At 38.1% G+C, this 24,087-nt stretch overlaps 1 protein-coding gene across 4 annotated transcripts in view; it reads left to right on the top strand.

Moving 5' to 3' along the window:
- The first annotated feature begins 1,046 nt into the window (after nucleotides 1-1,046).
- The window catches only part of tial1 (TIA1 cytotoxic granule-associated RNA binding protein-like 1), a 42,828-nt gene continuing 19,787 nt past the window's right edge, over nucleotides 1,047-24,087 (top strand). The window contains exons 1-5 of one of the 4 annotated variants that reach the window (XM_043712712.2): nucleotides 1,047-1,163; nucleotides 2,813-2,909; nucleotides 12,611-12,709; nucleotides 17,771-17,825; nucleotides 20,888-20,975. In XM_043712712.2, the coding sequence (XP_043568647.2) occupies nucleotides 1,135-1,163; nucleotides 2,813-2,909; nucleotides 12,611-12,709; nucleotides 17,771-17,825; nucleotides 20,888-20,975 (368 nt within the window). In that variant the 5' untranslated portion in view covers nucleotides 1,047-1,134. Of the gene's footprint in view, nucleotides 1,164-1,839; nucleotides 1,992-2,812; nucleotides 2,910-12,468; nucleotides 12,505-12,559; nucleotides 12,710-17,770; nucleotides 17,826-20,887; nucleotides 20,976-24,087 lie in introns of those variants that run through there. The other 3 variants (XM_043712711.2, XM_087998897.1, XM_043712713.2) reach the window with 3 other exon arrangements.

Here is a 24,087-nt window from a genome sequence, read left to right as displayed (position 1 = left end):
TTCCTCCCAGAGAGTCAGCTGTGAGTGAGGAGGAGAAGGGGATTGATATGAGGAATTGTTATTTTATGGTTGAAATGAAGGTACGTTTGGGATTCCTCCCAGAAAGTCAGCAGTGAGGAAGGGAAATTGAAGCGGAGGAAATGATTGATTTGCAGAGTTGTTATTTTAGGGATGAAATGAGGATAAATTTGGGATTCCTCTCAGAAAGTCAGCAGTGAGGGAAACGAATGAAGAGGAGGACTAGGAGGGGATTGATTTGAGGAGTTGTTGTTGTCTTGGAGATGAATTGAGGATAGGTTTGGGATTCCTCCCAGAGAGTCAGCAGTGAGGGAGGGGATTGATTTGAGGAGTTGTTGTTGTCTTGGGGATGATATGAGGATAAGTTTGGGATTCCTCCCAGAGAGTCAGCAGTGAGGGAGGGGATTGATTTGAGGAGTTGTTGTTGTCTTGGGGATGATATGAGGATAAGTTTGGGATTCCTCCCAGAGAGTCAGCAGTGAGGGAGGGGATTGATTTGAGGAGTTATTGTTGTCTTGGGGATGATATGAGGATAAGTTTGGGAATCCTCCCAGAGAGTCAGCAGTGAGGGAGGGGATTGATTTGAGGAGTTGTTGTTGTCTTGGGGATGATATGAGGATAAGTTTGGGATTCCTCCCAGAGAGTCAGCAGTGAGGGAGGGGATTGATTTGAGGAGTTGTTGTTGTCTTGGGGATGATATGAGGATAAGTTTGGGATTCCTCCCAGAGAGTCAGCAGTGAGGGAGGGGATTGATTTGAGGAGTTATTGTTGTCTTGGGGATGATATGAGGATAAGTTTGGGAATCCTCCCAGAGAGTCAGCAGTGAGGGAGGGGATTGATTTGAGGAGTTGTTGTTGTCTTGGGGATGATATGAGGATAAGTTTGGGATTCCTCCCAGAGAGTCAGCAGTGAGGGAGGGGATTGATTTGAGGAGTTATTGTTGTCTTGGGGATGATATGAGGATAAGTTTGGGAATCCTCCCAGAGAGTCAGCGGGGGGAGGTGTCTGCGCATGCGCTGGGGGCCTGAGCTGACTCACCGGCTCCTCCGCCATTTGCAGGATCGGGCGCGGAGACAGAGAGAGGGACAGACTGAGGCGGCGGAGGCGGCTCCCGACATGGACGACGATTCGTACCCGCGCACCCTGTGAGTGACACGAGGGCCGTCTTCTTTTGGGGGGGGGGGAAAGTGCGGAAGGTCTTTTATTATATTAAAAAGAAAAGTTGTTTTCGCGCGGGGAAGGGGGGGGGGGGTGGGGAGAATGGGTGTCGTGTAAATCCTCCCTCACACTCGCTCCCTTTCCAGGCGGTGAGCCAAGGCCTAGCTCCCGGAGCGGGGTGGGGGACACACCGGGGAAACCCTCAACTCCCTTCCCCACCTTCCTCTCCGAGGGCTGGCGGCCGAACCCGTCATTCGGGGCCAGCCGGGGCTGAGGGGAATCCATTTTCTTGTTGGTAACGAGCCGCCTCAGCGAATCAAACCCCGAATGAAGGCGGCAGCTGGCGCCCACCTCCTGCTCTCCTCCCCCGGGGAAGGAGGCCCTGGGTCCCGGGGGGGGGAGGGAGGGGGATGGGAGCGGGGTACAAACTTCCTTCCTTCGGCTAAATAGGTGCAACGCTTCTGGTTTTAAAAAAATTCGGCCTGAGCACATGTTCTGCTTTACAAAGATATTTGTTCCACTTATAGTTTGTTTTAAAAAGAAACTCGGCTCTATTTTTGGGTCTGATGTCGGTAGATTTATCCACGTCGCCTGGTCAACAAGTGGCCAGGGAGTGTAAATGTTTATTCTACCACTGCCCGTTTCTGTAAGAGCGTTTGTTCCAAAACTCTGCACTGGCATTGCGCACTTAGTGGTACATGTCTAGTTAGTAGTAATTCTTCGTATTAAAGATCAGGGAAGATTGCTCAGATCCAACACGGCAATGACTTTGATGGATAATGGTTCTCTCAGGAATTTTGGGCTAGACATTAACTGTGAGTATGTTACTGATTTCAGTGCTTGTACAGACATTTTGGAGAATGTATTTAGTTTTGATCATGATTTAATATGGTATATTTGTTTTTTGTTTTACAAAGATGACAACTGCCAAAATTGCTGCTTGATTTGAAAATAAGGTTTAAACAATTCAAATGCCAAATACCTTTTCTCCCTGATGAATCAATAACTTTTTTTTTGTATATGTCCATATGTTTTATGGCACTTCTTTTAGTACTGCCTTTTGGAGACTTCATGCTTTTAGATTTCTTTCCAGGGTACATTCCAGACATTCCCAAGTTTGCAACTCCTGGAAAAAACATTTTTAGGAAGAAATGTGCAACAACATTTTAGTGGACTTTGAACAGAAGAACTACTATTTCATGCTGTCTGAAATCTAACTGTTTATATACTGTACCACTGTTAGAGAAAACTAAGTGAAATGGACTGGAATGTCTGCACCACATAATTAAAAAACAGCTGCTGGAGAAACTGGGGTCTAGCAGCATCTGTTGAAAGAGAAATTGAATTAATGTTTCAAGTCCAATAAGATGCCGCTTCAACACAGAAGGGGATTCCTTTTGAACAGAACATTAATTCTGTCTCTCGCTCTCCACCGCTGTTGCCAGAACTGCTCAGTTTCTGCCTTTATTTCCAGTGTCCTAAGTACTGTTGGTGGTTGTAACATGTGATCTTGCCTTTAATTAGGCATGATCATAGCATGCAGAACAACTTGTTAAATTATTTTTAAGGGTACAGAAGTAAAGCTAATTTGATAATTGCAACCGTTGTAACTGACATTCAAATGTTTTTGTTTCAGCTACGTAGGTAACCTCTCTAGAGATGTGACAGAAGCCCTTATACTTCAACTTTTTAGTCAGATTGGTCCTTGCAAAAGTTGTAAAATGATTACTGAGGTAAGAACACAGCATGATTACATTCCTGTGAAAGGTTGTATAACCTCACTATAAAAATTAATGAGTTATCTTCCACTTTTAAAGCTTGTTTTGTACTTAAACAATTTCTACTGCACTCATTTAAAGAGCCACCTATTATCATAAATGGTATTGATTTCGTTTGGTGAAATGAAATGATCCCAATGCTAATCCACCTTTCATTCTTTTGAGTGGCTTCAAGTAGGTACCGATAAATGGCATAATTCGCAACTATGATAGTACACAGTTTTGAATTTATGTATTCCTAGAATTTAGTTACATATGGTTAAAGCTACAAAGTTTTCTGAGAACTGTCGCTTTGTGGAAATAGTTATTGCTTATGCAACTGGTTTCTGAGTAAATTTCATATTCAGTTGCACAAATTAAAATAAATGGGGATCTTCTGTAGTGGGAACGTTTTAAATCCCTTTAGGGTGCGAAAAGGGTGGAGAAAAACGTACCGCTATACTGTAATCTTTTAATTGAGGATAAACACTAATCTTTCTGGGCCATGCTATATACATTCTCGTTTTTCCGGAGAGCAACGTGCTACCTATTGATAAGAGGATCTGGGTTTTGTGCTACTCTGACCTGACTAGTGGCATTATTTTTAAAACACCTGAGGGACAGCCTTTCTCCCACTACTCCCTCTGCATACGTGCCTTTTCCTAATTTGACTGTTCACCAGAGCAGCACGATTTAGGTCAGTGCCTTGGCAGTGTAGCAGTTTATATAATCCCAATTCTTTTCCCACTCCGATCACCGTCTTTCAGTGGTAATGGCATAAAACATTGTCAACCAAATATATTCAGAAAATATTTCCATTGATTTCCACCTGTCTGACTACATTAGTCTTATCTAAAATTGGTACTATTTCCAGATAAATTGCAAGAAATTAAATCTTTATTAATAATTCTTACCATCGGTTGACTGAATTTGACCGTATAAAATTATGATGGTTATGTAGTTAAAAATTGAGATGTACCTTGATATGGAGTGACAAGCAATCAAGAACCTTCTTGCGTCTCACTTGTTATTTGTATCCTTGAGTGAATCTATTGCTGAGGTTTTCTTCATGAAGCTCTGAAGATATGTGTACCAATGAGTTCAAAAATAACAATCTAATATAAATATGGAGAAGTCTTTTTAAACTTGCTCTAAGAGCATTGTATTCGTAATCTACTGCCTAGTAAATGATTTTTGAAGTGAATAGTTGAAATTTTGGATTGAACCCTTAGCGTTAACCTGTCCAAAATAAACAAACAAAGCACACTTCAATGTGCAAAAGTAAGTCTAATGTGGTTACAGTTTCACATAGAGATGAGATTGTATTGGACACATGATATTATAAACAGAGTGCAAAACCTAGGAATTTGGAGAAGTAGGTACTACTTAATTTTTGTCTCCAGTGCTTATGGTTCCTGTAATATTGACAATAGATTTAATCGTGGATCTAAATGGATAACAGTAGTTCTGTTTGGACAGAATTCTGAGAGATTGTGGATGGCAAGGCTGTCGTAAATAAATCTCTACATTTCTCTGCTTAGAATCATAGGATCCCTACAGTATCAAAACAGGCTGTTTTGCCCACACTGATCCTCTGAAGAGTGTTCCAACCAGACCCTTTCTCCTACCCTATCCCTGTAACCCTGCATGCCTAATCCACCTACTTTGGGCAGTTTAGCGTGGCCAATCTACCTAACCCACACATCTTTGGACTGTGCGAGGAAACCCACATAAATGTGAGGAGAACGTGCAAACTCAACATAAACAGTCAGTTGAGGCTGCAATCAAACCTGGATCCGTGGTGCTGAGGGGTAATGTCACTGAGCCACCATGCTGTGCAGTTTTACCAGCTCAGTTGAGTGTCAAGTTGGTGACTTGGGCACATTGGTGCAGTACATGCATCATTTACTGGAGACTTTGGCTACATTTTAGAGGTGCAGGTTCAAAATGGGATTATCGTTGCCCATGATGTACAAAATACAGGATGTAAGAAAATGAGAATCTGTGTAAATTGACTCTATTCAAAAGGTTCAATATACTTAGTACCTGAGAGTATAAGTATAAAGGCAGTTAGCAGGGTAGCCAGAATGCAATCTAAGTTCCTGCGTACAGGAGACTGTACAAAATGGGAGAGGAAGAAGAATGAAAATGTATAGTAGAAAGGGATTCGATGATTCGGGAGACTGTTAACCTTCTTGGGAAGCAGGATCAGAACTTCCACGTGACGTGGTGTCTGTGTTGAAGTAGACTGCGATCTTTAATTAGCTTGATATTGAAGGCAGCGAAAGTGATTGTTGTGACCCACGTTTGAATAGGAACTTAAGCAAGTGTTGATTTGTTGGTGAATACAGAGGGCTAGGAGCTAAATTCAAGTACAGGACTTGAAGAGTTATAATATCTTGATTATTCCTAGAATCAGGTGTAAATTGGGGTTTTGATAGACAAGGCGACCAAATAGCTATTGGATGAGTGTGGAAAAGAGTGGGCTTTCCATTTTTAGTGGATGAAGAAGCTGTACCATTGAGGTTGACTCCACCTGAATTGGTGTGGGACCAGATATGTTGGCAAAAACGGAGATTTAACATGAGTTGATTGGGAAGTTGAGGGGTAGGCTCGAGTGAAAAAGTTAGTATCGATATTAATTCAAAAACAGAAGGGAATTGAGTGGAGGAGCACTCAGAAATAATGCTTTGAACAATACAAGTGAAAGAAACTGAAAGATGTAATGTAACTGAACCAGAAGAGAGAAATTAAGAAATGTGATTTTAAGTAGTTGAGCAGAACAAGTAAGTGTTCTGTTTCTATTTTGTATTAAAAGTAAATCAAATGGAATAAAAGTGCAAATTCTACCAGGAAGGTATGATTATTTGAGCCATTATTGGAAGTTAAATATACCATATTGCAAATTTTAAAGAGAAGATTGGAAAAATGCTTGAGGGAGCAGCGTAAACTTAATGATTAAAGAAGAATTTGATTTGATGTTTGTTACATGTACTGAAATATAGTGAAAAGTATTGTTTTGCATGATATCTAGACAAAGTGTTACATTAAGGTAATATAGAATAAAGAATAGTGTTACAACTACTGAGAGAGTGCAGACAAAGATCAACTGGAATGAGATCTGATCATTAGTCTGACAACAGTGGGGAAGAAGCTGTTCTTGAATCTGTTGGTATTTGTTTTCAAACTTATGTATCTTTTCTCTAATGGAAGAGAGTACAACTTGGGTTCAGAGGGGTCTTTTGATTCTATTGGATGCTTTCCCAAGGCAGTGTGAAGTATAGATGGAGTCACTGGAAGGAATGGGCTGTGTTCATAGCTTTGTAATTTCCAGCGATCTTGAACGGAGCTCTTGACATACCAAACTGATGCATTCAGATAGGGTGCTTTTTATGGTGCGTCTATAAAAATTGGTAAGAGTTATTGTGGAATTGTTGAATTTTCTTACTCCTGAGGGAATAGAGGTGTTGGTGTGCTTTCTTGACTGTAGCTTCAGTGATAAGGGAGGCAATAATGAGGGGTAATGGAGTCCTGACTTTGATTGCATCAAGGATAGAACAGAATTGAAGTCTACTTGGAGTTGTGCTTCGGATCCCTGGCAGCAGCTGTGGCAGAGGTGCTTTTGAATACAAATATAAACCAGCATTTGCCAGAGAGTATGGGCTTTTAATGAGGAGTTTTAATTATTTTTGTTGGGTAAACAAACTAGCATATGTCAGAAAGGTAGTGTTTCTTGGATGACTTCGAAGGATATATCATATTCATAATAAGTCAGATTTAGCTAACATCCTGATGTGCTTTTTGGGGTCTTCACACACACAGATTAACTGTCCGTCTGGTCTTGGGTCTTCCTTTTCTTCGTTAAAGTCCCACCCCATTACTCACATCACCATGTTTCTTCTCTGTAATGGATCACCATATGATTTTAATCTCTACTTGGTTACTTTGTTTGCTGCTGCAATACTTTCCATCCTCTTGATATGCTAGTTCCCAAATTTGTTCTTTCTGAATATTTGACAGTGATTTCAGCATCCATACCTCAGTAATATCCAGTTGTTGTTTTGTTTTTAATGTTTTCCTTTTTTCTGCACTGACAATTTTTTGTCTTGCACCTGTCGTTTAGGTTTTTACTTTCGATTTAAGCATTGCTTTTCTGTTAGAACCCTCCACTGCACTCTTGCTATTCCTACCTGGGTTGTACTTCTAAAACTTTACCATACTAAAATGCTCTTTTATTACCAAACCCAGTGTTGATACCATTTTTTTGTACGTTTTCCAGATACTCAGTCATGTTGTCACCTGCACCACATAGCTCCATGATATCTGCAAACATCATTGACCATGATACTACTTGTTTCATTTGCTAACGTTATAATATGCGTGAGCATTTATCTGCTGAAGATATTGATCTGATCACTTTTTTCAAACCCTGTGTCAGACTCTCAAAACATCAGTTTAGGTTAAAGTTAGGCTAGCTGCAAAGGTAAGAGACAGCATTAAACTGAAAGCATTTTTTAAAATGGCCACGATCTTGTTAAGTAAAGGTGCAATTTCTTTTTTAAAAAAAGGCTTGTAATCCATGACCATACTTGAGGGTATCATTTTAGGAAAGAGGGAGATCAGAAGCAATCAAGAGCCTTAGGACACTTGATAATTGATATTGTTCATGAAGATAAGGAAATGATAGATATGTTGAGTAATTACCTGGGGTCAGTAGTTGCAGTAGAGATTGATCTTTGCTTGTTGAATGTTGCAGAAAATCAAGGACAGGGATTTGCCGATGTAATGGCATAGTAACAAATCACCAAAACTAGGTGGTCTCCGTCCTAATGTTTTCATAGGTGAGAGCATTGCAGATGGTTTAATTTATCTGCCAAAATTATTTCAATCCAGATTAAGAAAATGTTGTGCTTGTCATTCCGCCAAAAAAGCAAGCGTAGAAAACGGGGATTATTGACTTGTTTACAGAGCAGACATCGGGAAGTTACTAGAATGTCTGAGTTAAAGCTAGTGACTGAGCACCTTTTAAATATCCACTGACCAAAGAGATCTTTCATGAATTTGTAGGGAATGGGTCGTACTTGACAATTGCTAAAACCTTTTTAAAAAGCTAACAATGTAATACATATTTGTGGTAATTTGAATGGCCTACCAGAAGTAATTCGATTTAACATCCTGGCCTACCAGAAGTAATTCGATTTAACATCGCTGGTTGTAAACTGAAACTTTTGAAATTCTAAGGTAATTCACTGACTAAGTTAGGAAATTGGCTGAGCAGCAGGAAACAAATGTTCAGACCATGAGCAGGTATTCTAATTAGTAGGAGGTAATGTGTCCCTTCGGATTATGTTATTGAATTTGGTAATGGATAGAAAGCCACGCTACCAAATTTGCTGATATGACAAAAATAAGTAGTGTAGGTGATATTGAGTACAATGTGTGCTAAATTGTGGCAGAAAGATTTCTGTACATATAAAAGCAGACCATTCACTTAGGACCCTTTTTAAAAAGGATAGAATTACATATTTTCTAAATGGTGAGAAACCAGAACAGTATGGTCCAGACAGACTTTGGGATTCAGATCATGAAAATTTCACAGGCGTAGAAAGTAATCAAAAAGGCTAATGTAATGTTTTCATTCCAGCAGAATGATACACGTGTGTAGAAGCTATGTTTTTGGCTTTGTAAAACCCAATTTAGATTATATCTGGACTAGTTTAAGGCATTTTGGACACAGCACCTCAGGAAAATAAATTTGGCTCTGGTGGGAGTGTGGTGTAGGCTTGTCAGAATGATAACCGGTCTCATGAGTTAAATTCCAAAAAGATAAATAGATATGTATTTCTATTTCTGGTTGTTGAATCTACAGCCTGGTGGTGTAGTTTGAAAGTTAGAGCCAGCCCTTTTAAGTGTCAGGTTGGAAAACTGGTAGTATTTTGGAACTATTTTATTGACATGCGAACTTGTAAATTTTGAATTTGGTAGATTTGTTAACCAAACATGAATGTAAGGGACACACAGAGGTCTTTTCCCTTGGGTAGGGGAGTCCAAAACTAGAGGGTAAGAAGGGAAAGATTTAAAAGGAGCAACTTTTTCATGCAGAGATTGGTGCGTGTATGGAATGAACGGCCAGGGAAGTGGAGGAGGCTGGTACAACTACAGCATTTAAAAGGCATCTGGATGGGTATGTGAATAGAATTCAAAAATAGTGCATCCGTCAAAAGTTCTACTTGTTCATCTGCACTGTTTACTGCCTTGGTTATTTGCATAAGATTGTCTATTTATTTTAAGTGTTAAAATAATTATTTGTCTGTGGTTGATTGTATGGTGTATGCAGCTTTGACTTATTTCATTTGTTTTAGCTTTCAATTGCTAACTTTCTCCACTGAAGTGTGAATGCATTTGGATAGCTTTTTTAGTGATCTTAAGATTTCATGGTCAGTGGAGTTCTATTGAAGTGTTTTCAATCTTGTAATAAGGCAGCATGGTGGTTGTGTAGTGTGAAGTTCAGGAAACAGGTGACTATTATTAATTTTGGTGTTAGTTAATGAATAAGTATTGGCCAGGTTGCTAGTGAGACTTTCTGCCCTTCTGGAATGGTCCAAAAATGTCCCTTTTCTTAAAAAAAAAGTTCCATGTATGAATTTTAATTAGTGCAGTAAAATAACTTACTGTGTGGTCTGGGCAGTCTTTGCTCAGCTCGGTCCACCCGTTAGATGGTGAGATATACTGTGCATGAAATGATGTAAAATTGCTGAAGGGTTATGTTTCCATGCATAACTAGAATCTGGAGTCCCCTGTGGTTTCACTAGAATACTGCACTTTAAATCTAGAACCACCTGAAAGTTAGCTTTATTGAGCTATTATTCTCTAATGTAAATTTTTTTGAAGATTCTTCAGTGCATTTTTTTCAAACTTTGAAAAGAAATTTGTTCACTTAAGTTCATGTAACCTTGGTTTAGTGATTAGGGCAAAATGCTTCTTTCTGCAATTCCTTATCATTGTATGTTTTTGTGGGGTTTGGGTATGCTGAAGATTGAATAGTTGGCTGCTAAGAGAGGAACCAGGAAAAGTTGATATCATTACCATACTAAATTTTATGATTGTGATATTCTTTTGTCAACATATATTTTAAATGCTCTGAAAGCAACTATTGTTTTGATATTGCACCCAATATAGGAGATGATGGTTTAAATTCTATTTCTAGGCAAATAAGCTAGACAATACAATGCTTTAGATGAAAACTGTAATTAAATACTTCGGCGTAGAAGATGATTTATTCCACATCCCCAACTAGGAATGAGATTTCTATTTAGGTAATGTAGCTGCCTGTCACCAGTTTTGAACAAAGGGTAGATATTGATTAATGTTGCATTGTGCCATTTAACTTGCGTATTAGTACATTGTGTTAAATGTTGTACACGCTCAGTTGCATAGACCTTGCAAGTAGGAAGTATACTGCGTTTTGGGGTGAGTTGCTGTTTCTTGAAGATGTCTGCACTTAGCTGGTTCACCTATATATGTTTTCCATGTTTTGTTTTTGATAATTTCTTTGGCAACATTGATTGATCATTGCATTGGGCCTAAGTTTTGTTTACAATAACACTTCAATGAAGGGGATCTTTGTATTTTGAAAAGAATGCTATCAAATAAGGAAAAGAGTTTGTAGATTTCCTTCAGGTGTGTGTAATTTGGACAAAATCCTGGAAACTTTAATGTAATGTGGGTCTACTGGACTGTAGTGGTTCAAGAAGACAGCTCGCCATCACCACCTCAAGGGCAACTAGGGATGTGTAGTAAATGCTGGCCTGCCAGTGATGGCTACATAAACAAGTGAATATATTTTTTACAAAAGTCCCATGCAGATTTTCAGTATAATTTGATTTTCATTTATGTTGTTGATTTTTAAAGAATAGAGATGCCAGGACACTCATGTTTTCACCCCCAGAAATAATACTATATCAGTACAACAATGCAGAAGTAGTTTTATTTTAATGCCACACTTTCGGGGAAACAATGCATTGATGGTAATGTCACATGCCAAATCATCAAGAAACCCAGGCTAATGATCTGAAGACATGATATTGAATCCCACAGTAGACAGTGAAATTCAAGAAAACAAATCTGGAATTAAATGTTAACTTAAAATTAACATGGAATCATTGTCTGACTTCAGATCTGCAGCAATATGGTTGACTCATGATTGAATTTTGGCTAATTAGCCTGGCCAGAGATGCGCGACAAGTGAACAAATAAGGGAAAAAAACATTGCTGTGCTGATCATGCAGTTCGTTATGCTGGGTTTGACACATTCATGTGTTCTTTTTGAAAATTACTTGGTGCGTGTATGTGTACTTATGCTTTCAAAATAATAGTGCACATGCTTAGAAAACATGGATTCAAAACCTGGGATCATTACTGACTGAATCTTGAACTGTTGGAGATTTCGAGTAATTTGGTGAGTGGTTGACTTTAACAATTGAGGGTTTCATTATTTTGAATACCTGAGTTTGAGCATGTTTCATCTTGGTAGTGTGCTGATTTCCAGTTACCAACTAAATACCAAATCAAGGACATGCTTGGTATTATTGAATGGGTAAAGTAACTTCTTGTATTAATTTTAGACCTCAAGATTAAAGTAACGTTTTGAATCAGGATGCAACTTGTTACAATCAGCGACTTTCCTAAAATAGCACCTTTTGAAGGATTTATTATTTCTCATTTATTTTGTTACATTTTTGCAAATTCATTGTCAGAGTTCTAATCATAAAATTATCTTAAGCGAGTTTTGAGAAGATTTGTAGCTCAGGCTGAGGTTCTGGATATAAAGTTTTCTCGCTGAGCTGGACGTTCAGATGTTTCACCACCGTACTAGGTAACATCATCCGGTGAAACGAAACGAACCTTCCAGCTCAACGAACAAACTAGTATCCATAAGGTTACCTTAATTGTCTAGTAGAACTGCGTCAAATTTGAGCATTAATTTAATGACACTTAATTAACTCAAAATGCTTCATCTGCCTGTTTGATATTGTATTTAATATTTACCTGTAAATTAATTTTACTCAGTGCTCATTTGGCAGTAGTCCTGTATTTCCAGCATCATGTAAGCTGTATTTAAATTACAGAATGCAGGTGGGGAAAGATCAGTGTAACTGCAATTGCAATACTTTGTAAAAGTTTAACCCTCTCGATATTTGCAGTTCTTTGCAGCACAAAACTTGTGGAAATTAGGCAACAAGTTAGAAATTTTTACACAAAACCAGAAAGTGCTGGTGAATCTCCAGGTCTGGCAGCATCTCTGGGCAGAAAGCAGATGCTGTTAACCTGCTGAGTTCCTCCAGAAATTTGTTTTCATTGAGATTTCCAGCATTTTTTAAAAATAGCAATTTCTACATATTGTTTTATATTTAGGTGGTAAGGTAATTCTTAAATATACATAGAAGCCTGGGGAAGCCCTGTATTACATTATAAAATGTTCAGAAATGTTAAATGATCTGTAATTTCCTTTTAAATTGTTTGTGTTTATGGACAGATTGGCTATAAAAGTAAAAGGCTTTAATATAGATCTGTAAGTATTTCATTTGGCTTCTTTGTACTAAGTTTTCATGAATTTTTCTTCTCAGCAAACCGCAAGCAGAAGGGTGAACTCTTCTGTTGGATTTTCTGTTTTGCAGCATTCAAGCAATGACCCATATTGCTTTGTGGAATTCTACGAGCATAGGGATGCGGCAGCTGCATTAGCTGCAATGAATGGCCGTAAAATAATGGGTAAGGTAAGCTATCGTGTCTAAAGGGTGAGTGAGGAGAGAATTTAGCTGGAAGAATTAAGATATAATACTTTGAATAGTGCTTGTGTTTAATTCTTCATAATGCAATTGCTTGCTTTGGGCTATTACAGGCTCAATAAGATACTTAACAAATAATACTTAGTAAAACATTATCTGCAAAGTAAGATTTTCTCAACGTGATGTAATTTGATGGAATCCATCAATAGTTAACAATTCAATAGGTGATAATGATTCCCAGCTATCTAAAATGTGGTCATAAAAATACCAAATTTTATTATAAACTCTGTATTTGAGTAACAAAAATGCTTAGAACACTTACGAGTCTACTCTTAATAAAAATTTGGGAATGTTATTAGAAAGGGAAGGCCTTTATTGTATAGCTGTTTCTATTGAATCATTCTAAAACCAAAGTTGTTTGTTCAACAATTCTTTATATATTTATGTAGACTTTCTGGCTTGGTATGGATAAGAAATTTTCCAGCTTTACTAATTACAAATTGTGATCACATTTGATCTGGCTCATTTAGACTTGGAGAATTAACATTCAGTAATAAATTAAAAATGAGTTAACCAAATCACATTGAACTATTGATCCCATATGTTCTTCAAGCTACAAGGAGTACTAAGTTCTGGGATATGTTTCAGGAGCAGCAATACACTAGCTTGGTAGATCAAGTTAAATTTTATAGAGCGTTATAGTATTTAGACTGTGTAATATGCAGTTCTGGTCCCCATATTGGCACGTAGTTGAGCTCTTAAGAAAACGCAGTCACTATTTACAGTATGCAACTAGCAACAAGAAATGACCAACACTTGGCTTAAAAAGAAACCCTAATGACATGGTAACAACCTTAAAAATCATAAAATGATTTGTTGACGGTGCATGTGAGGAAACATTTTCAACTTCAATATCAAGGAACTCTTAAGTATTCTGAAACCAAAAGAGAAATTGCTGGAAAAGCTCAACTGGGTTAGCAGCATTTGTGGAGAGAGAACAGAGTTAAACTTTGGGTCAAGTGACCTTTCAGGACTATAATGTATTGTAAATATACTGTACCCCATTATCAGATTAATTAAAAATAGGAATTTGAAAAGTCACCGTCTGGAATCTGCTGACAGTAATTGAATTATAGAGCATCGACACGTGAGGGAAAATGAGGGCTATGAAGACAAATATGGTAATGGAGTCTTATATAGAATGCAAATAAAGGCATAGCTCTATTGGGTTGGCTGGCCTATTCCTAAAATGTGAATTCTAGCAATACTGTCGATACCCAAATGTACCTATTTGTTCATAACTAATAGGAATAAAATATAGTTGACAAATGGGAACAAGAATAGACCATTTAACACTTTAGAGCTTTTCTGCACTAACACACTATACCTACTTTAATCTGCAATCCCTTAATACATTTGGATAGAAAAAGTATCCATGTCAGATTTAAAATCTATCTTGGAGAAAGTGAGGACTGCAGGTGCTGGAGATCACAGCGGGTCAGGCAGCATCCTGATGAAGGGCTTATGCCTGAAACGTTGATTCTCCTGCTCGGATGCTGTCTGACCTGCTGTGCTTTTCTAGCAACACACTCTTGATTAAAGTTCATCTTGAACGGATAGCCATTGACTGAAATGCATTCCAAATTTACAACACCTTTTGTGTAAAACTGCTTCATTGTGTAATGTCTGACCCCTAATTTTTAAAGTGTCCAAGGCTCAACCAACCGGGAGAAATTGCTTCTCCCATCTACCCTATCATTTCCTCATAATGGTTTGGAAACAGCTTAAATCTCCTCAACTTCTCTTAACTACCTGTTTCAGCAATACGTCTCTAGTTTGTGCAATCTATCTTCTCAATGCAAACTTTTGCACTCATTTCGTTTTCTGGTATACTAGACTGTATTACTTCCATTGCCTTACCAAGGTGTGGTGCCCGAACTGCTCATTATTCAAGATGTTGTACAGTAAAAGCGTGACTTCTACCTCCTCTTTATTCTTTTTCTCCAGTTATAAAAGCTAGCATTTCATTTTGGTTTATTTTTTGTTCTGTTGATGCCATTTGATTTAAGTGTTAGCTTGTTTCAAAGTTTCTTTGGACCTCCCCTTTTTTTTTCTTTCCACCAGTTTGAAAATTGCCTTGTGATATGCTTTGTAACGTTTAAATTGGAATACTTCCCATTTGCCTGTGGAGGTGGTCCTGATTTAAAATAGGAATGTTTCCTGTGATTAGCTTTTTTGTATTGTCTTGCATTGTGTTCTAGCTTGCGCACAGTCAACTTGGAAACTGATTGAAGAACTGAACCTATTCACACTCTGGGAACTGCTTAAAATCCATGTGATGACATAGCTTTGTCTACTTATTTAAAGCTGCAAGCGATATTGAAAGATTAGACTTCAACTGCGCTGCTTACATTACTGCCTATCATTGTTATCGGAAAATTTGAATCTGTGGCTTTCTATCCCACTGTTATTAATAAATATAGTGCATAGTTGAAATCCCGACAGCGTGTGAATTGGAATACTCACCTAATATTCCTACTCCAGGACCTTCAACACAGCTAACAGTCTCTTGAGGGATTTTATGGACTTGCTGATGTTACTTGATATAAATAATATCAATAGGTATTCCTCTGATTACTACTCAAGCTCCTATTTCAAAGAAGAATCAATTGGATTTTTCAGGCATGACCATTACAGATCCATGCAGCATCTAGAACGTAGTACATTACAGTGCAGTACAGGCCTTTTGGCTCATCTAAGATCAACCTAACCAACCCTGAATTTACTGTCATCCATGTGCTTGTCCAGCAGTTGCTTAAATGTCCCTAATGTCTCTGACTCTACCACCACTGGCAGTGCATTCCATGCACCCACCAATCTCTGCATAAAGAACCTACCTCTGACATATCCCCTGCACCTTCTTCCAATTACCTTTAAATTATGACCCCTCGTGACAGCTATTTCTGCCCTGGGGAAAAGCCTCTGGCTATCTACTTTATCTATTGCCTCTCATTACCTTGTAAACCTCTATGAAGTAACCTCTCATCCTTCTCTCCTGTGTGAAAAGCCTGAGCTCTCTCAACCTGTCTTCATAAGACAAGTCTTCTGATCCAGGCAGCATCCTGGTAAATCTCCTCTGCACCTTCTTTAAAGCATCTACGTCCTTTCTGTAATGAGCTGACCAGAACTGGACACAATATTCCACGTGTGGTCTAACCAGGGTTTTATAGAGCTGCAGCTAAACCATGGCTCTTAAACTCAATCCCCCATTAATGAAAGTCAAAACACCATTCGTCTTAGCAACCCTATCAACTTGGGTGGCAACTTTGAAAGCTATATGTGTATGGATCGTAAGATCCTGCTATTCCTCCACACTGCCAAGAATCACCCTATATTCAGCATTCAAATTTGACCTTCAAAGATGAACCACCTTGCATTTATCCAGGTTGAACAACATCTGCCACTTCTCAGTCCAGCTTTGTATCCTGTCAGTGTTATGTTGTAGAGCCTGCATGAGCACTCAACAGTATCTACAGCACCGCCAACTTTTGTGTCATCTGCAAATTTACTAACCCATCCTTCCACTTCTTCATCCAAGTCATTTATAAAAATTACAAAGAACAGATGCCCAAGAATAGATCCCTGCGGGACACCACTGGTCTCCGACCTCCAGGTGGAATACTTTCTGTCTGCTACCATTCGCTGTCTTCTTTTGGCCTGCCAATTCAGGATCCAGACAGCCAAATTTCCCTGTATCTGATGCCTCCCAACTCTCTAAATAAACGTACTGTGGGGAACTTTATCAGATGCCTTACTGAAATCCACATACACCACATCCACTGCTTGACTGTTGTCAACTTGTCTTCTCACAACCTCAAAGAACTCAAGGCTTGTGAGGTATGATCTACCCTTCACAAAGCCTTGCTGACTATCTTTAATCAAAATATGTTTTTCCAAATAGTCCTAAATCCTACCTCTCAGAATTCTTTCCAGTTTTTTGCTTACCACAGAGGTAAGACTGACTGGTACGGAATGCCCAGGGATTTCCCTGTTTCCTTTCTTGAACAGAGGAACGGCATTTGCCTCCCTGCCATTGTCCGGTACCACTCCCATTGGAGAGTGAGGATGCAAAGATGATCATCAGAGAGGCAGCATCTCATTCCTCGCTTCCAGCCCTAGGCACTTACCAATCTTGATGCTTCCCAGAATTTCACTTCCTTTAATGTCTGTCTGTTAAAGCCTATTAACCTGGTCCACAGTGTTCTCACTGTCAACAAGATCTCTCCCTAATGAATACTGAAGCAAAGAAACTAATTTAGGGCATTCACTACCTCTTCAGATTCCAGGCACAAGTTCCCTCCACTGTCCCTGATCGGTCCTACCCTCTCTCAGATCATTCTCTTATTCCTCTCATAAGCATAGAACGCATTTGGCTTTCCCTAATCCTTCCCACCAAGGCTTTTTTTTGTGCCCCCCAAGCTCAGCTCTCCTCAGTCCATTTTTGAGTTCTTTCCCAGCTACCCTGTAATCCTCTAAAACTGCCAGATCCTAGCTTCCTCCTTCCTTTTTAATGAGAAACTCCTCTGCTCTTGTCACCTTACCATTCCTTGCCTGTCTCAGTGGGATAGAGTTATCCAACACTCACAATAAGTGCTCCTTAAACAGCCTCCACATTTCTGTGCCTTTCCCATAGAACAGTTGTTGCCAGTTTATACTCCACAGCTCCTGTCTAATAGCAGTATAATTTCCCCTCCCCCAATTAAGTACTTTCCCATACTGTCTGCTCCTATCCCTCTTCATGGCTATGGTAAAGGTGAGGCAGTGGTCACTGTCACTGAAATGCCCTCCCACTTAGCGATCCGATGCCTGGCTTGTTGCCTAGCACCAAATCCAAAATTACTTTTTTGATTCCAGCTTTTAGTTGGCACAAATATGCAATATCTTACAATGCACTATACTGGTAAAACTTTGAAATGCTTGTACTTCAGTATTTTGGAATAAGCATGTTCTATTTACTTTAAATGAAATGCATCATTTTAAAATTTTCAGGAAGTCAAAGTAAACTGGGCAACAACACCAAGTAGCCAGAAGAAAGATACAACTAGTAAGTGCTTTGTTTTCTTGATTTTTTTTTCCTAGCATGTTGAAACTGGGTTTAATACTTAACATTTTACTTATTTGAAAGATATGTGTATGACCATGGTATGATCCTCTGGTGATTTTGTGCCTTTTAAATAAAAAACGATCTCAACTTTGCAATGCACTACTCTTAACTTAGACAGTGAAGCTCCTTTGAAGGATTCTAGTATGTTCTTTGCATTCAGGTTGTTGTTTTAAAGTAAATGTATCTACTGAAGAATGATGCAATTTTAAATGGCCTTGCAGAGGAAGAGGGAATAATATTTGTAATTTGGTGCAAGAGTTGAGACCTTTAGGTCTGGAATCTACGTTAGGTAGATGATGACCCAATAATGCATTAAGCTATACACATGTTTTAGCTGAAATATTTTATTACTGACACTGAGTTTGGCTGAATTTTCAAATGAACATATTCCTGTTTTTTGGTTTTTGTGGTGTTTTTAAAAAAAAGATGAAAATGTTAAAGGCAAATTTGGATGACTTATGTACTTATTGCAAAACACTTAAATTGAAGCAAGGTTTCCTGTTTCATTACTCCTTTCCTTGGAGGTTTTTGTTTCTTAAATTTGATATTTAATGGCGTATATTGGAATCATGCTAATTTAATTCTGGAAATCAATTAACAAGAACAGTTCTTTTTTTTTTCTTTTTAATGATTCGAGAATTAAGTAAATCAGCTATATGGTATTGCTATGTTTCATTGAAGAGGCTAATCTATTTCTGTCTCCCATACATTGTATTCAACAAAGTTATTTAGTGGCAATGGCCTGCTGTTTTCCATGACTTTGTAATATTTTCTAGAAGCACAGGCCCCTCTTTCTTTTTGGGCCAACTTTATGGATTGACTTGACTAACAGATGCTCGGAGACAAAACTTCAAACTTCAGTGGAATAGCTTTTTATTGTTGACATGCATTTGTAACCCACAGCATTCATAGTTTTCAAGTCCAAAAGTTTATCTGTATTGATCCAATGCAAGGTGACCTGCAGTGTATGAGAAATTAGAATAGTCTTTTCAAAAAAAAAGTTTTTAATACTTAAATGGAAGTATCATATTGTAAGAAGTTTTCCATTTCAGGAATTCATATTCGAATCAACTGTAGTCTCAATAATGCCGGTCATGCATTGTCTATCTCTCATGTTGTGACTCAAACCCACTTACAGAACACTAATATCTTCTGTTTGAAAACCAGCTCTCACTACTTGAATGCGAGCCAATTTTGTACAATGTATCCATGCGTGGTTAAGAATTAGGTTAAGACTGACCTTTGTAGCACGGATTTTCGACAGATAGTTATATCTTCTGTAGGGCAATCGTACGTTCCTGTGTGACTCAGATGGTCAAAAATCAAACAACACAAATAACATTTAGTGTTGGTGATATAATCAGTTACAGCCAACACAATTTAAAAGTTTGTTCTTTAGAAACAGCGTACCTGTTCGTCATTCGCTGTTAGTCAATTTGCGTTGACAAAATGCATGTTAGAGCAAAACAGCCTGGATAATGAACATATAGAACATAATTAAAACCATGAACCTGGATTAAATCTAGGCTGAAATATTAAAATTGCAGAATCTCACTGTGCCACTAAGTTATGATTTTGGACATGATGAAGAGTTGATGAAAATAATTTTGTATTGAAGATAATGTTAGTGTTCTGTGCACACATGAAGTAATTTATGCACTTTGTAGTCGTATTTTATTTAGGACATTAGTGGGCGGCACGGTGGCACAGTGGTTAGCACTGCTGCCTCACAGTGCCTGAGACCCGGGTTCAATTCCCGCCTCAGACGACTGACTGTGTGGAGTTTGCACATTCTGCGTGGGTTTCCTCCGGGTGCTCCGGTTTCCTCCCACAGTCCAAAAATGTGCAGGTTAGGTGAATTGGCTATGCTAAATTTCCCGTAGTGTTAGGTGCAGGGGTAAATGTAGGGAATGGGTCTGGGTGGGTGCGCTTCGGCGGGTCGGTGTGGACTTGTTGGGCCGAAGGGCCTGTTTCCACACTGTAAAGTAATCTAATCTAATCTAATCTAATCTAATATGCAAAGGCCATTTAATCAACCAGGTCAGTTCTTTCAAAAAACATTTCATAAGAGTTATGCCTGTAAACAGATGAATCATGAAGGTAATGGAGCAGAACTGTTAATCATATTGGAACTCTTGAATCAAACTTGGTTTACTGGCAAAAGTGATCTCCAGTAGTAAAAGGACACATTTTCTCTGGCATATTAGACCTTTGCTATGTGCACTTTTCTCTAAGCTTACAGTATTTTCAATGTTATTTATTCCACTTTATTTTCTGGAAGGGAACAATTGTCTGATTTTTCCCTTCCAAAGTATAATTTTGTTTTGTACGTTTCTGGTGTACTAAATTTAGAACCAATCGCAAAGTCTGCCTATCACATGTTTTTGTTCCCTAAATCTGATCTATGTTAATGCTAAAATCATTCTCCATGCACAGATGACTAATTGAGGTATCTGTTGTAAGGTAGTGATATTAATAGCAACGTGCCTGAGAGAATTCTACAATCCTGAACAGACATTCCTTGCAGCAGGGAGCACTCTTACTTGGGAGTTCTTTTTTTAGTTCCTAGCTAGTTTGAATGTAACACACTTCAGTCTTTCATATGTAAAACTTTAGCACAGGCTTTCTGAACATTGCAGTATAGCATCACGATAGTTATCCTCAGCAGAGCCGTGAAGTATCACAGTTGGTTTTAAGTTTCTATTGAGTATTCTTCTGAAGTAGTCCCTATAAGCAGTGCATCACTGTCTAGTTTTCAATATTAGATATAATATCTTCCAGCATCTCATTTTTTTCCCCAGATAAAGCAGTTAAGGTTTTTTGTTAGACCCAATCCCCCCTTAAAATCGAGTCACAAATAGAGGCTGATAATAATGAATGTCTATGCAAAATCAGCTTAATACTTTTGCTTAGTGCATGGTCTTATGTAAATTTACAGGGAAAGTATGTAGAATTGAAATTGTTTGTCTGAAGGTATGCATTCAATACTATTATCTTCTCAGATCATTTTCATGTATTCGTTGGAGACTTAAGTCCTGAGATAACAACAGAGGATCTGAAATCTGCATTCGCACCCTTTGGTAGAATATCGTAAGTATTTTCTAGTTCTTTAAAATTCAAGCTTTGTAAATTGAATGTTTATTTTACCAGATTCTCAATCAGTTCAACACTCAATCCAATATTCCTCCTCGAGTTCTGTTAGTGAACAGGATATAATTCATTTCCATAAGAGAAAGGCAGTGGTTCCTTTTCCAGTTATTTAATGAAATCACTTTTACTTAAAAGCAACTGAATAAAATAGATGCCTGGTAAGGTGATATGTCTTGTAGGATTTGTTGTGGTCTAATCGTCTATTTCAGTAGTTCACCCTCTCCTAAGACTTGTTCCAAGACTGGGAAAGTGTTCTGCCCTCTCAGCCAGAGCTGATAGCATGGAATGTGTTGGTGCAGACCTGGAAAAGCAGGGTCAGGCTGGCGGCAGGGGTTTGGGTGGAGAGAATTAAGGGAGGGTTCATGGAATTTTGAAGGCACTGGAATATCTACCATTGTTACAGGAACCAGGCCTCATGGTTGCATCATTTATGGCACGCCAGGAGTTCCAAAGAAATGCAAGGATTTAAAGCAGCGTTGCAACTGTTCATATCGTTAGAGCTTCATGGTACAGTTGGTTCTGCTAATATATGCGTTTCTTCAATGCAAATTGGCTGTAACGTGAAGAATATAGACGATTATTTGTAGAACACAAACGTTTCTTACCTGTATTGGCTATAACGTGATTCCAGTCCCATTGGTTTAAATGGTGCTGCTATTATGTGATTTTCTTAGAATGCATGGATTGCATGGGAACAGAAATTTCAGAACAGAGTGTATCCATTGTTTGAACACCCAATCCCAAAAATGGAATGTCTGCTTTAAGAAGTCCGGATCTATTTTGTAATGCACATCACATGAATGTTGCCGGCCCTTGAAATATATTTTGTTCTAACTGTGTGCAACTTGCAAAGGATCTGCTAGTTTGCCGTGCAAATTCCAAGGAAAGTTGCCACCTCCCCCATTCAATTCCTCCTGCTGTACACTGTTTTATCCCTCCCAGCTATAGTTTGTCTGTTTTCTCTTTTTCTGCATTTACTGTTGTTTGCATGTTTTCACACTTGCACCCAGTTGCTTGCTGTTTATAGTTCATGTGCTGTTTCTTCCTTGCTCTTCCTTTCCTTTTGCTTTCTCTCTCACACTCACTCATTTGATTGTGTTCGTTTTCATTCATGCTGTCTTTGTCTTCAGTTTTTTGTTCCTGCTCGTTGTGTTGCTCACAATCTTTCCCATGTTTTCAGTGTAATTTTTAACGTGGCTAAATTTTCTATTTAATTTCTTATGAATATTTGGAAGAATTAATAGTTCTTTTAAATTAATTTATTTAAAATGGGATACGGCCTGTAGCAGTTCTTGAACTTAGTTGATATTTTCCCAAACAAATTTAATGCTAATTCATTGAAGATTGATTGTATTTAAGTTTGCATCATGTTCACAATGGCCTGTTTTGCAGTTTCCTGCATTATGTAGCACCTGTATCAGTAATTTATCTGTTGGCTTTTCTTTGCTATAATTCTTTCCAGTAATACCTGAAAAGAAAGTAATAATGCACGTTTCTGTCCTGGATTCAGTGATCCTGAGGGTTATTTCACGAATGTGATGCCCATTGATGTGAAAGTTTTTTGTTTTGAGCTAGATTATTTTATTCAAAACTCTCCCCAGAAGAAAATGCCTGTTTGTGTTCTGTTTTTGTATTCATACTGGAAGATGCTAGCAGTTAAATTACTGGAAAGATAAGAAATCTGTGCTAAATGGATGTCAGAACTAGGCCACAACTGTGTTCACTGTACCCTTGATGTAAAATTTTTAATTCCATGCTATTATATAAATGATGGAAGATTTTTCAGTAACGTAATGCCAAGGTTTCGAAGTAGTTTTTGCACTATAAATCAGTATACATTGATAATGTTGTTTAGTCTTGTTTAATATTTAAGTAAATTAATTAGTATCAGCACTTGTCATTTTGGTATCTGTCTTTCAAAAGTGCTGATCTTCTATTTTGCAGTTTGCTCAAGTTTTGTCGGTTTAGGAATTTTGTTGAATCTAATCAAAAAATGTCGGTACTAGAAGTGGTTTGCATATGGATTTGATCTCCTTATGTAAATTTTTAAGAATTAGCTGTGGGTGCATGAACACAGATTTAATTTAAATCATATCAAGATTACAGCTGGATTTGGTTCCAAGAAAATACACTCTTATCAAGTGTAAAATGTGCGTAAGAAATGGGCTGGTATAAAATGTTTGTGTATTAGTTTTTGAACTAGTTTGCAATTGTACCTCTGTGGTTCTTATTTTCAGAGCTCTGTATTCCATCTGTATATTGATATGGTTTTTGCAGGTATTGAGCTGGAATTGTTATATAACTGCGAAGTTGTTTTGCAGATTATTTTTAAACTTTAGAATTTGAAGTTCAAGAACATTTCTACTGTAATCACTATTCACATGCAATGATTGTGCTGGTTGTTCTTATGACTATTTCAATGACTGGATGTTGCTGAACATAGTTTTGATGACATTTTCATTGTATGTACACAAAACCTGAGCTTTGTTTGTTAATGGCACCATGAACAGCTCATCCAAGGGCCTATAACCAGCCCCACATATAATATCACTTAGTGCATAATGATGAAGCAGCTCAAGGTAGGACCAAGTGGATTGCCAACAAATAAGAATTCATTTTGTTTGCAAGCTTTGTAGCTGCTCAAATTCTTTGATTCTTTGTTCACTGAGGTGTCATTTCAAGTGGATTGTTGTTACTTTATATCCTGTCTTATTTTATTTTCAGATATATTCTTTATCTACTCTGCCTTAACTGATTATTGCTTTTTACCCTGTCATGGAATATTGTCATTGAATATTATGTATTCCTCTGTAAAGAGATCAGATTGCTGGCAGGTGGTTAGCAAGCAGGTGCCTAAATAATGATTGCAGGGAAAGCAATCTCATGATAGGTCAAGTGTACAGAATTTTGTTGACCATTTGAAGTGTGAAGATCTAGGGAATTTGAGGACTGTTTTGGCTATATCGTCAGTTGACTAACACTTAAATCTGAATTTGTTTTCAACTTGAGAATATATTGACTTGTGAAGATAACATTTCATTTTAGGCATTAT

Source organism: Chiloscyllium plagiosum, unplaced genomic scaffold (assembly GCF_037043375.1).
Source record: "Chiloscyllium plagiosum isolate Xiang-an unplaced genomic scaffold, Cpla_swu_hap1 HiC_scaffold_22, whole genome shotgun sequence".
Taxonomy (NCBI): Eukaryota; Metazoa; Chordata; class Chondrichthyes; order Orectolobiformes; family Hemiscylliidae; genus Chiloscyllium; species Chiloscyllium plagiosum.
The sequence above is the reverse complement of the archived record's forward strand: the minus strand, read 5'-3'. Positions and strand labels throughout refer to the sequence as shown.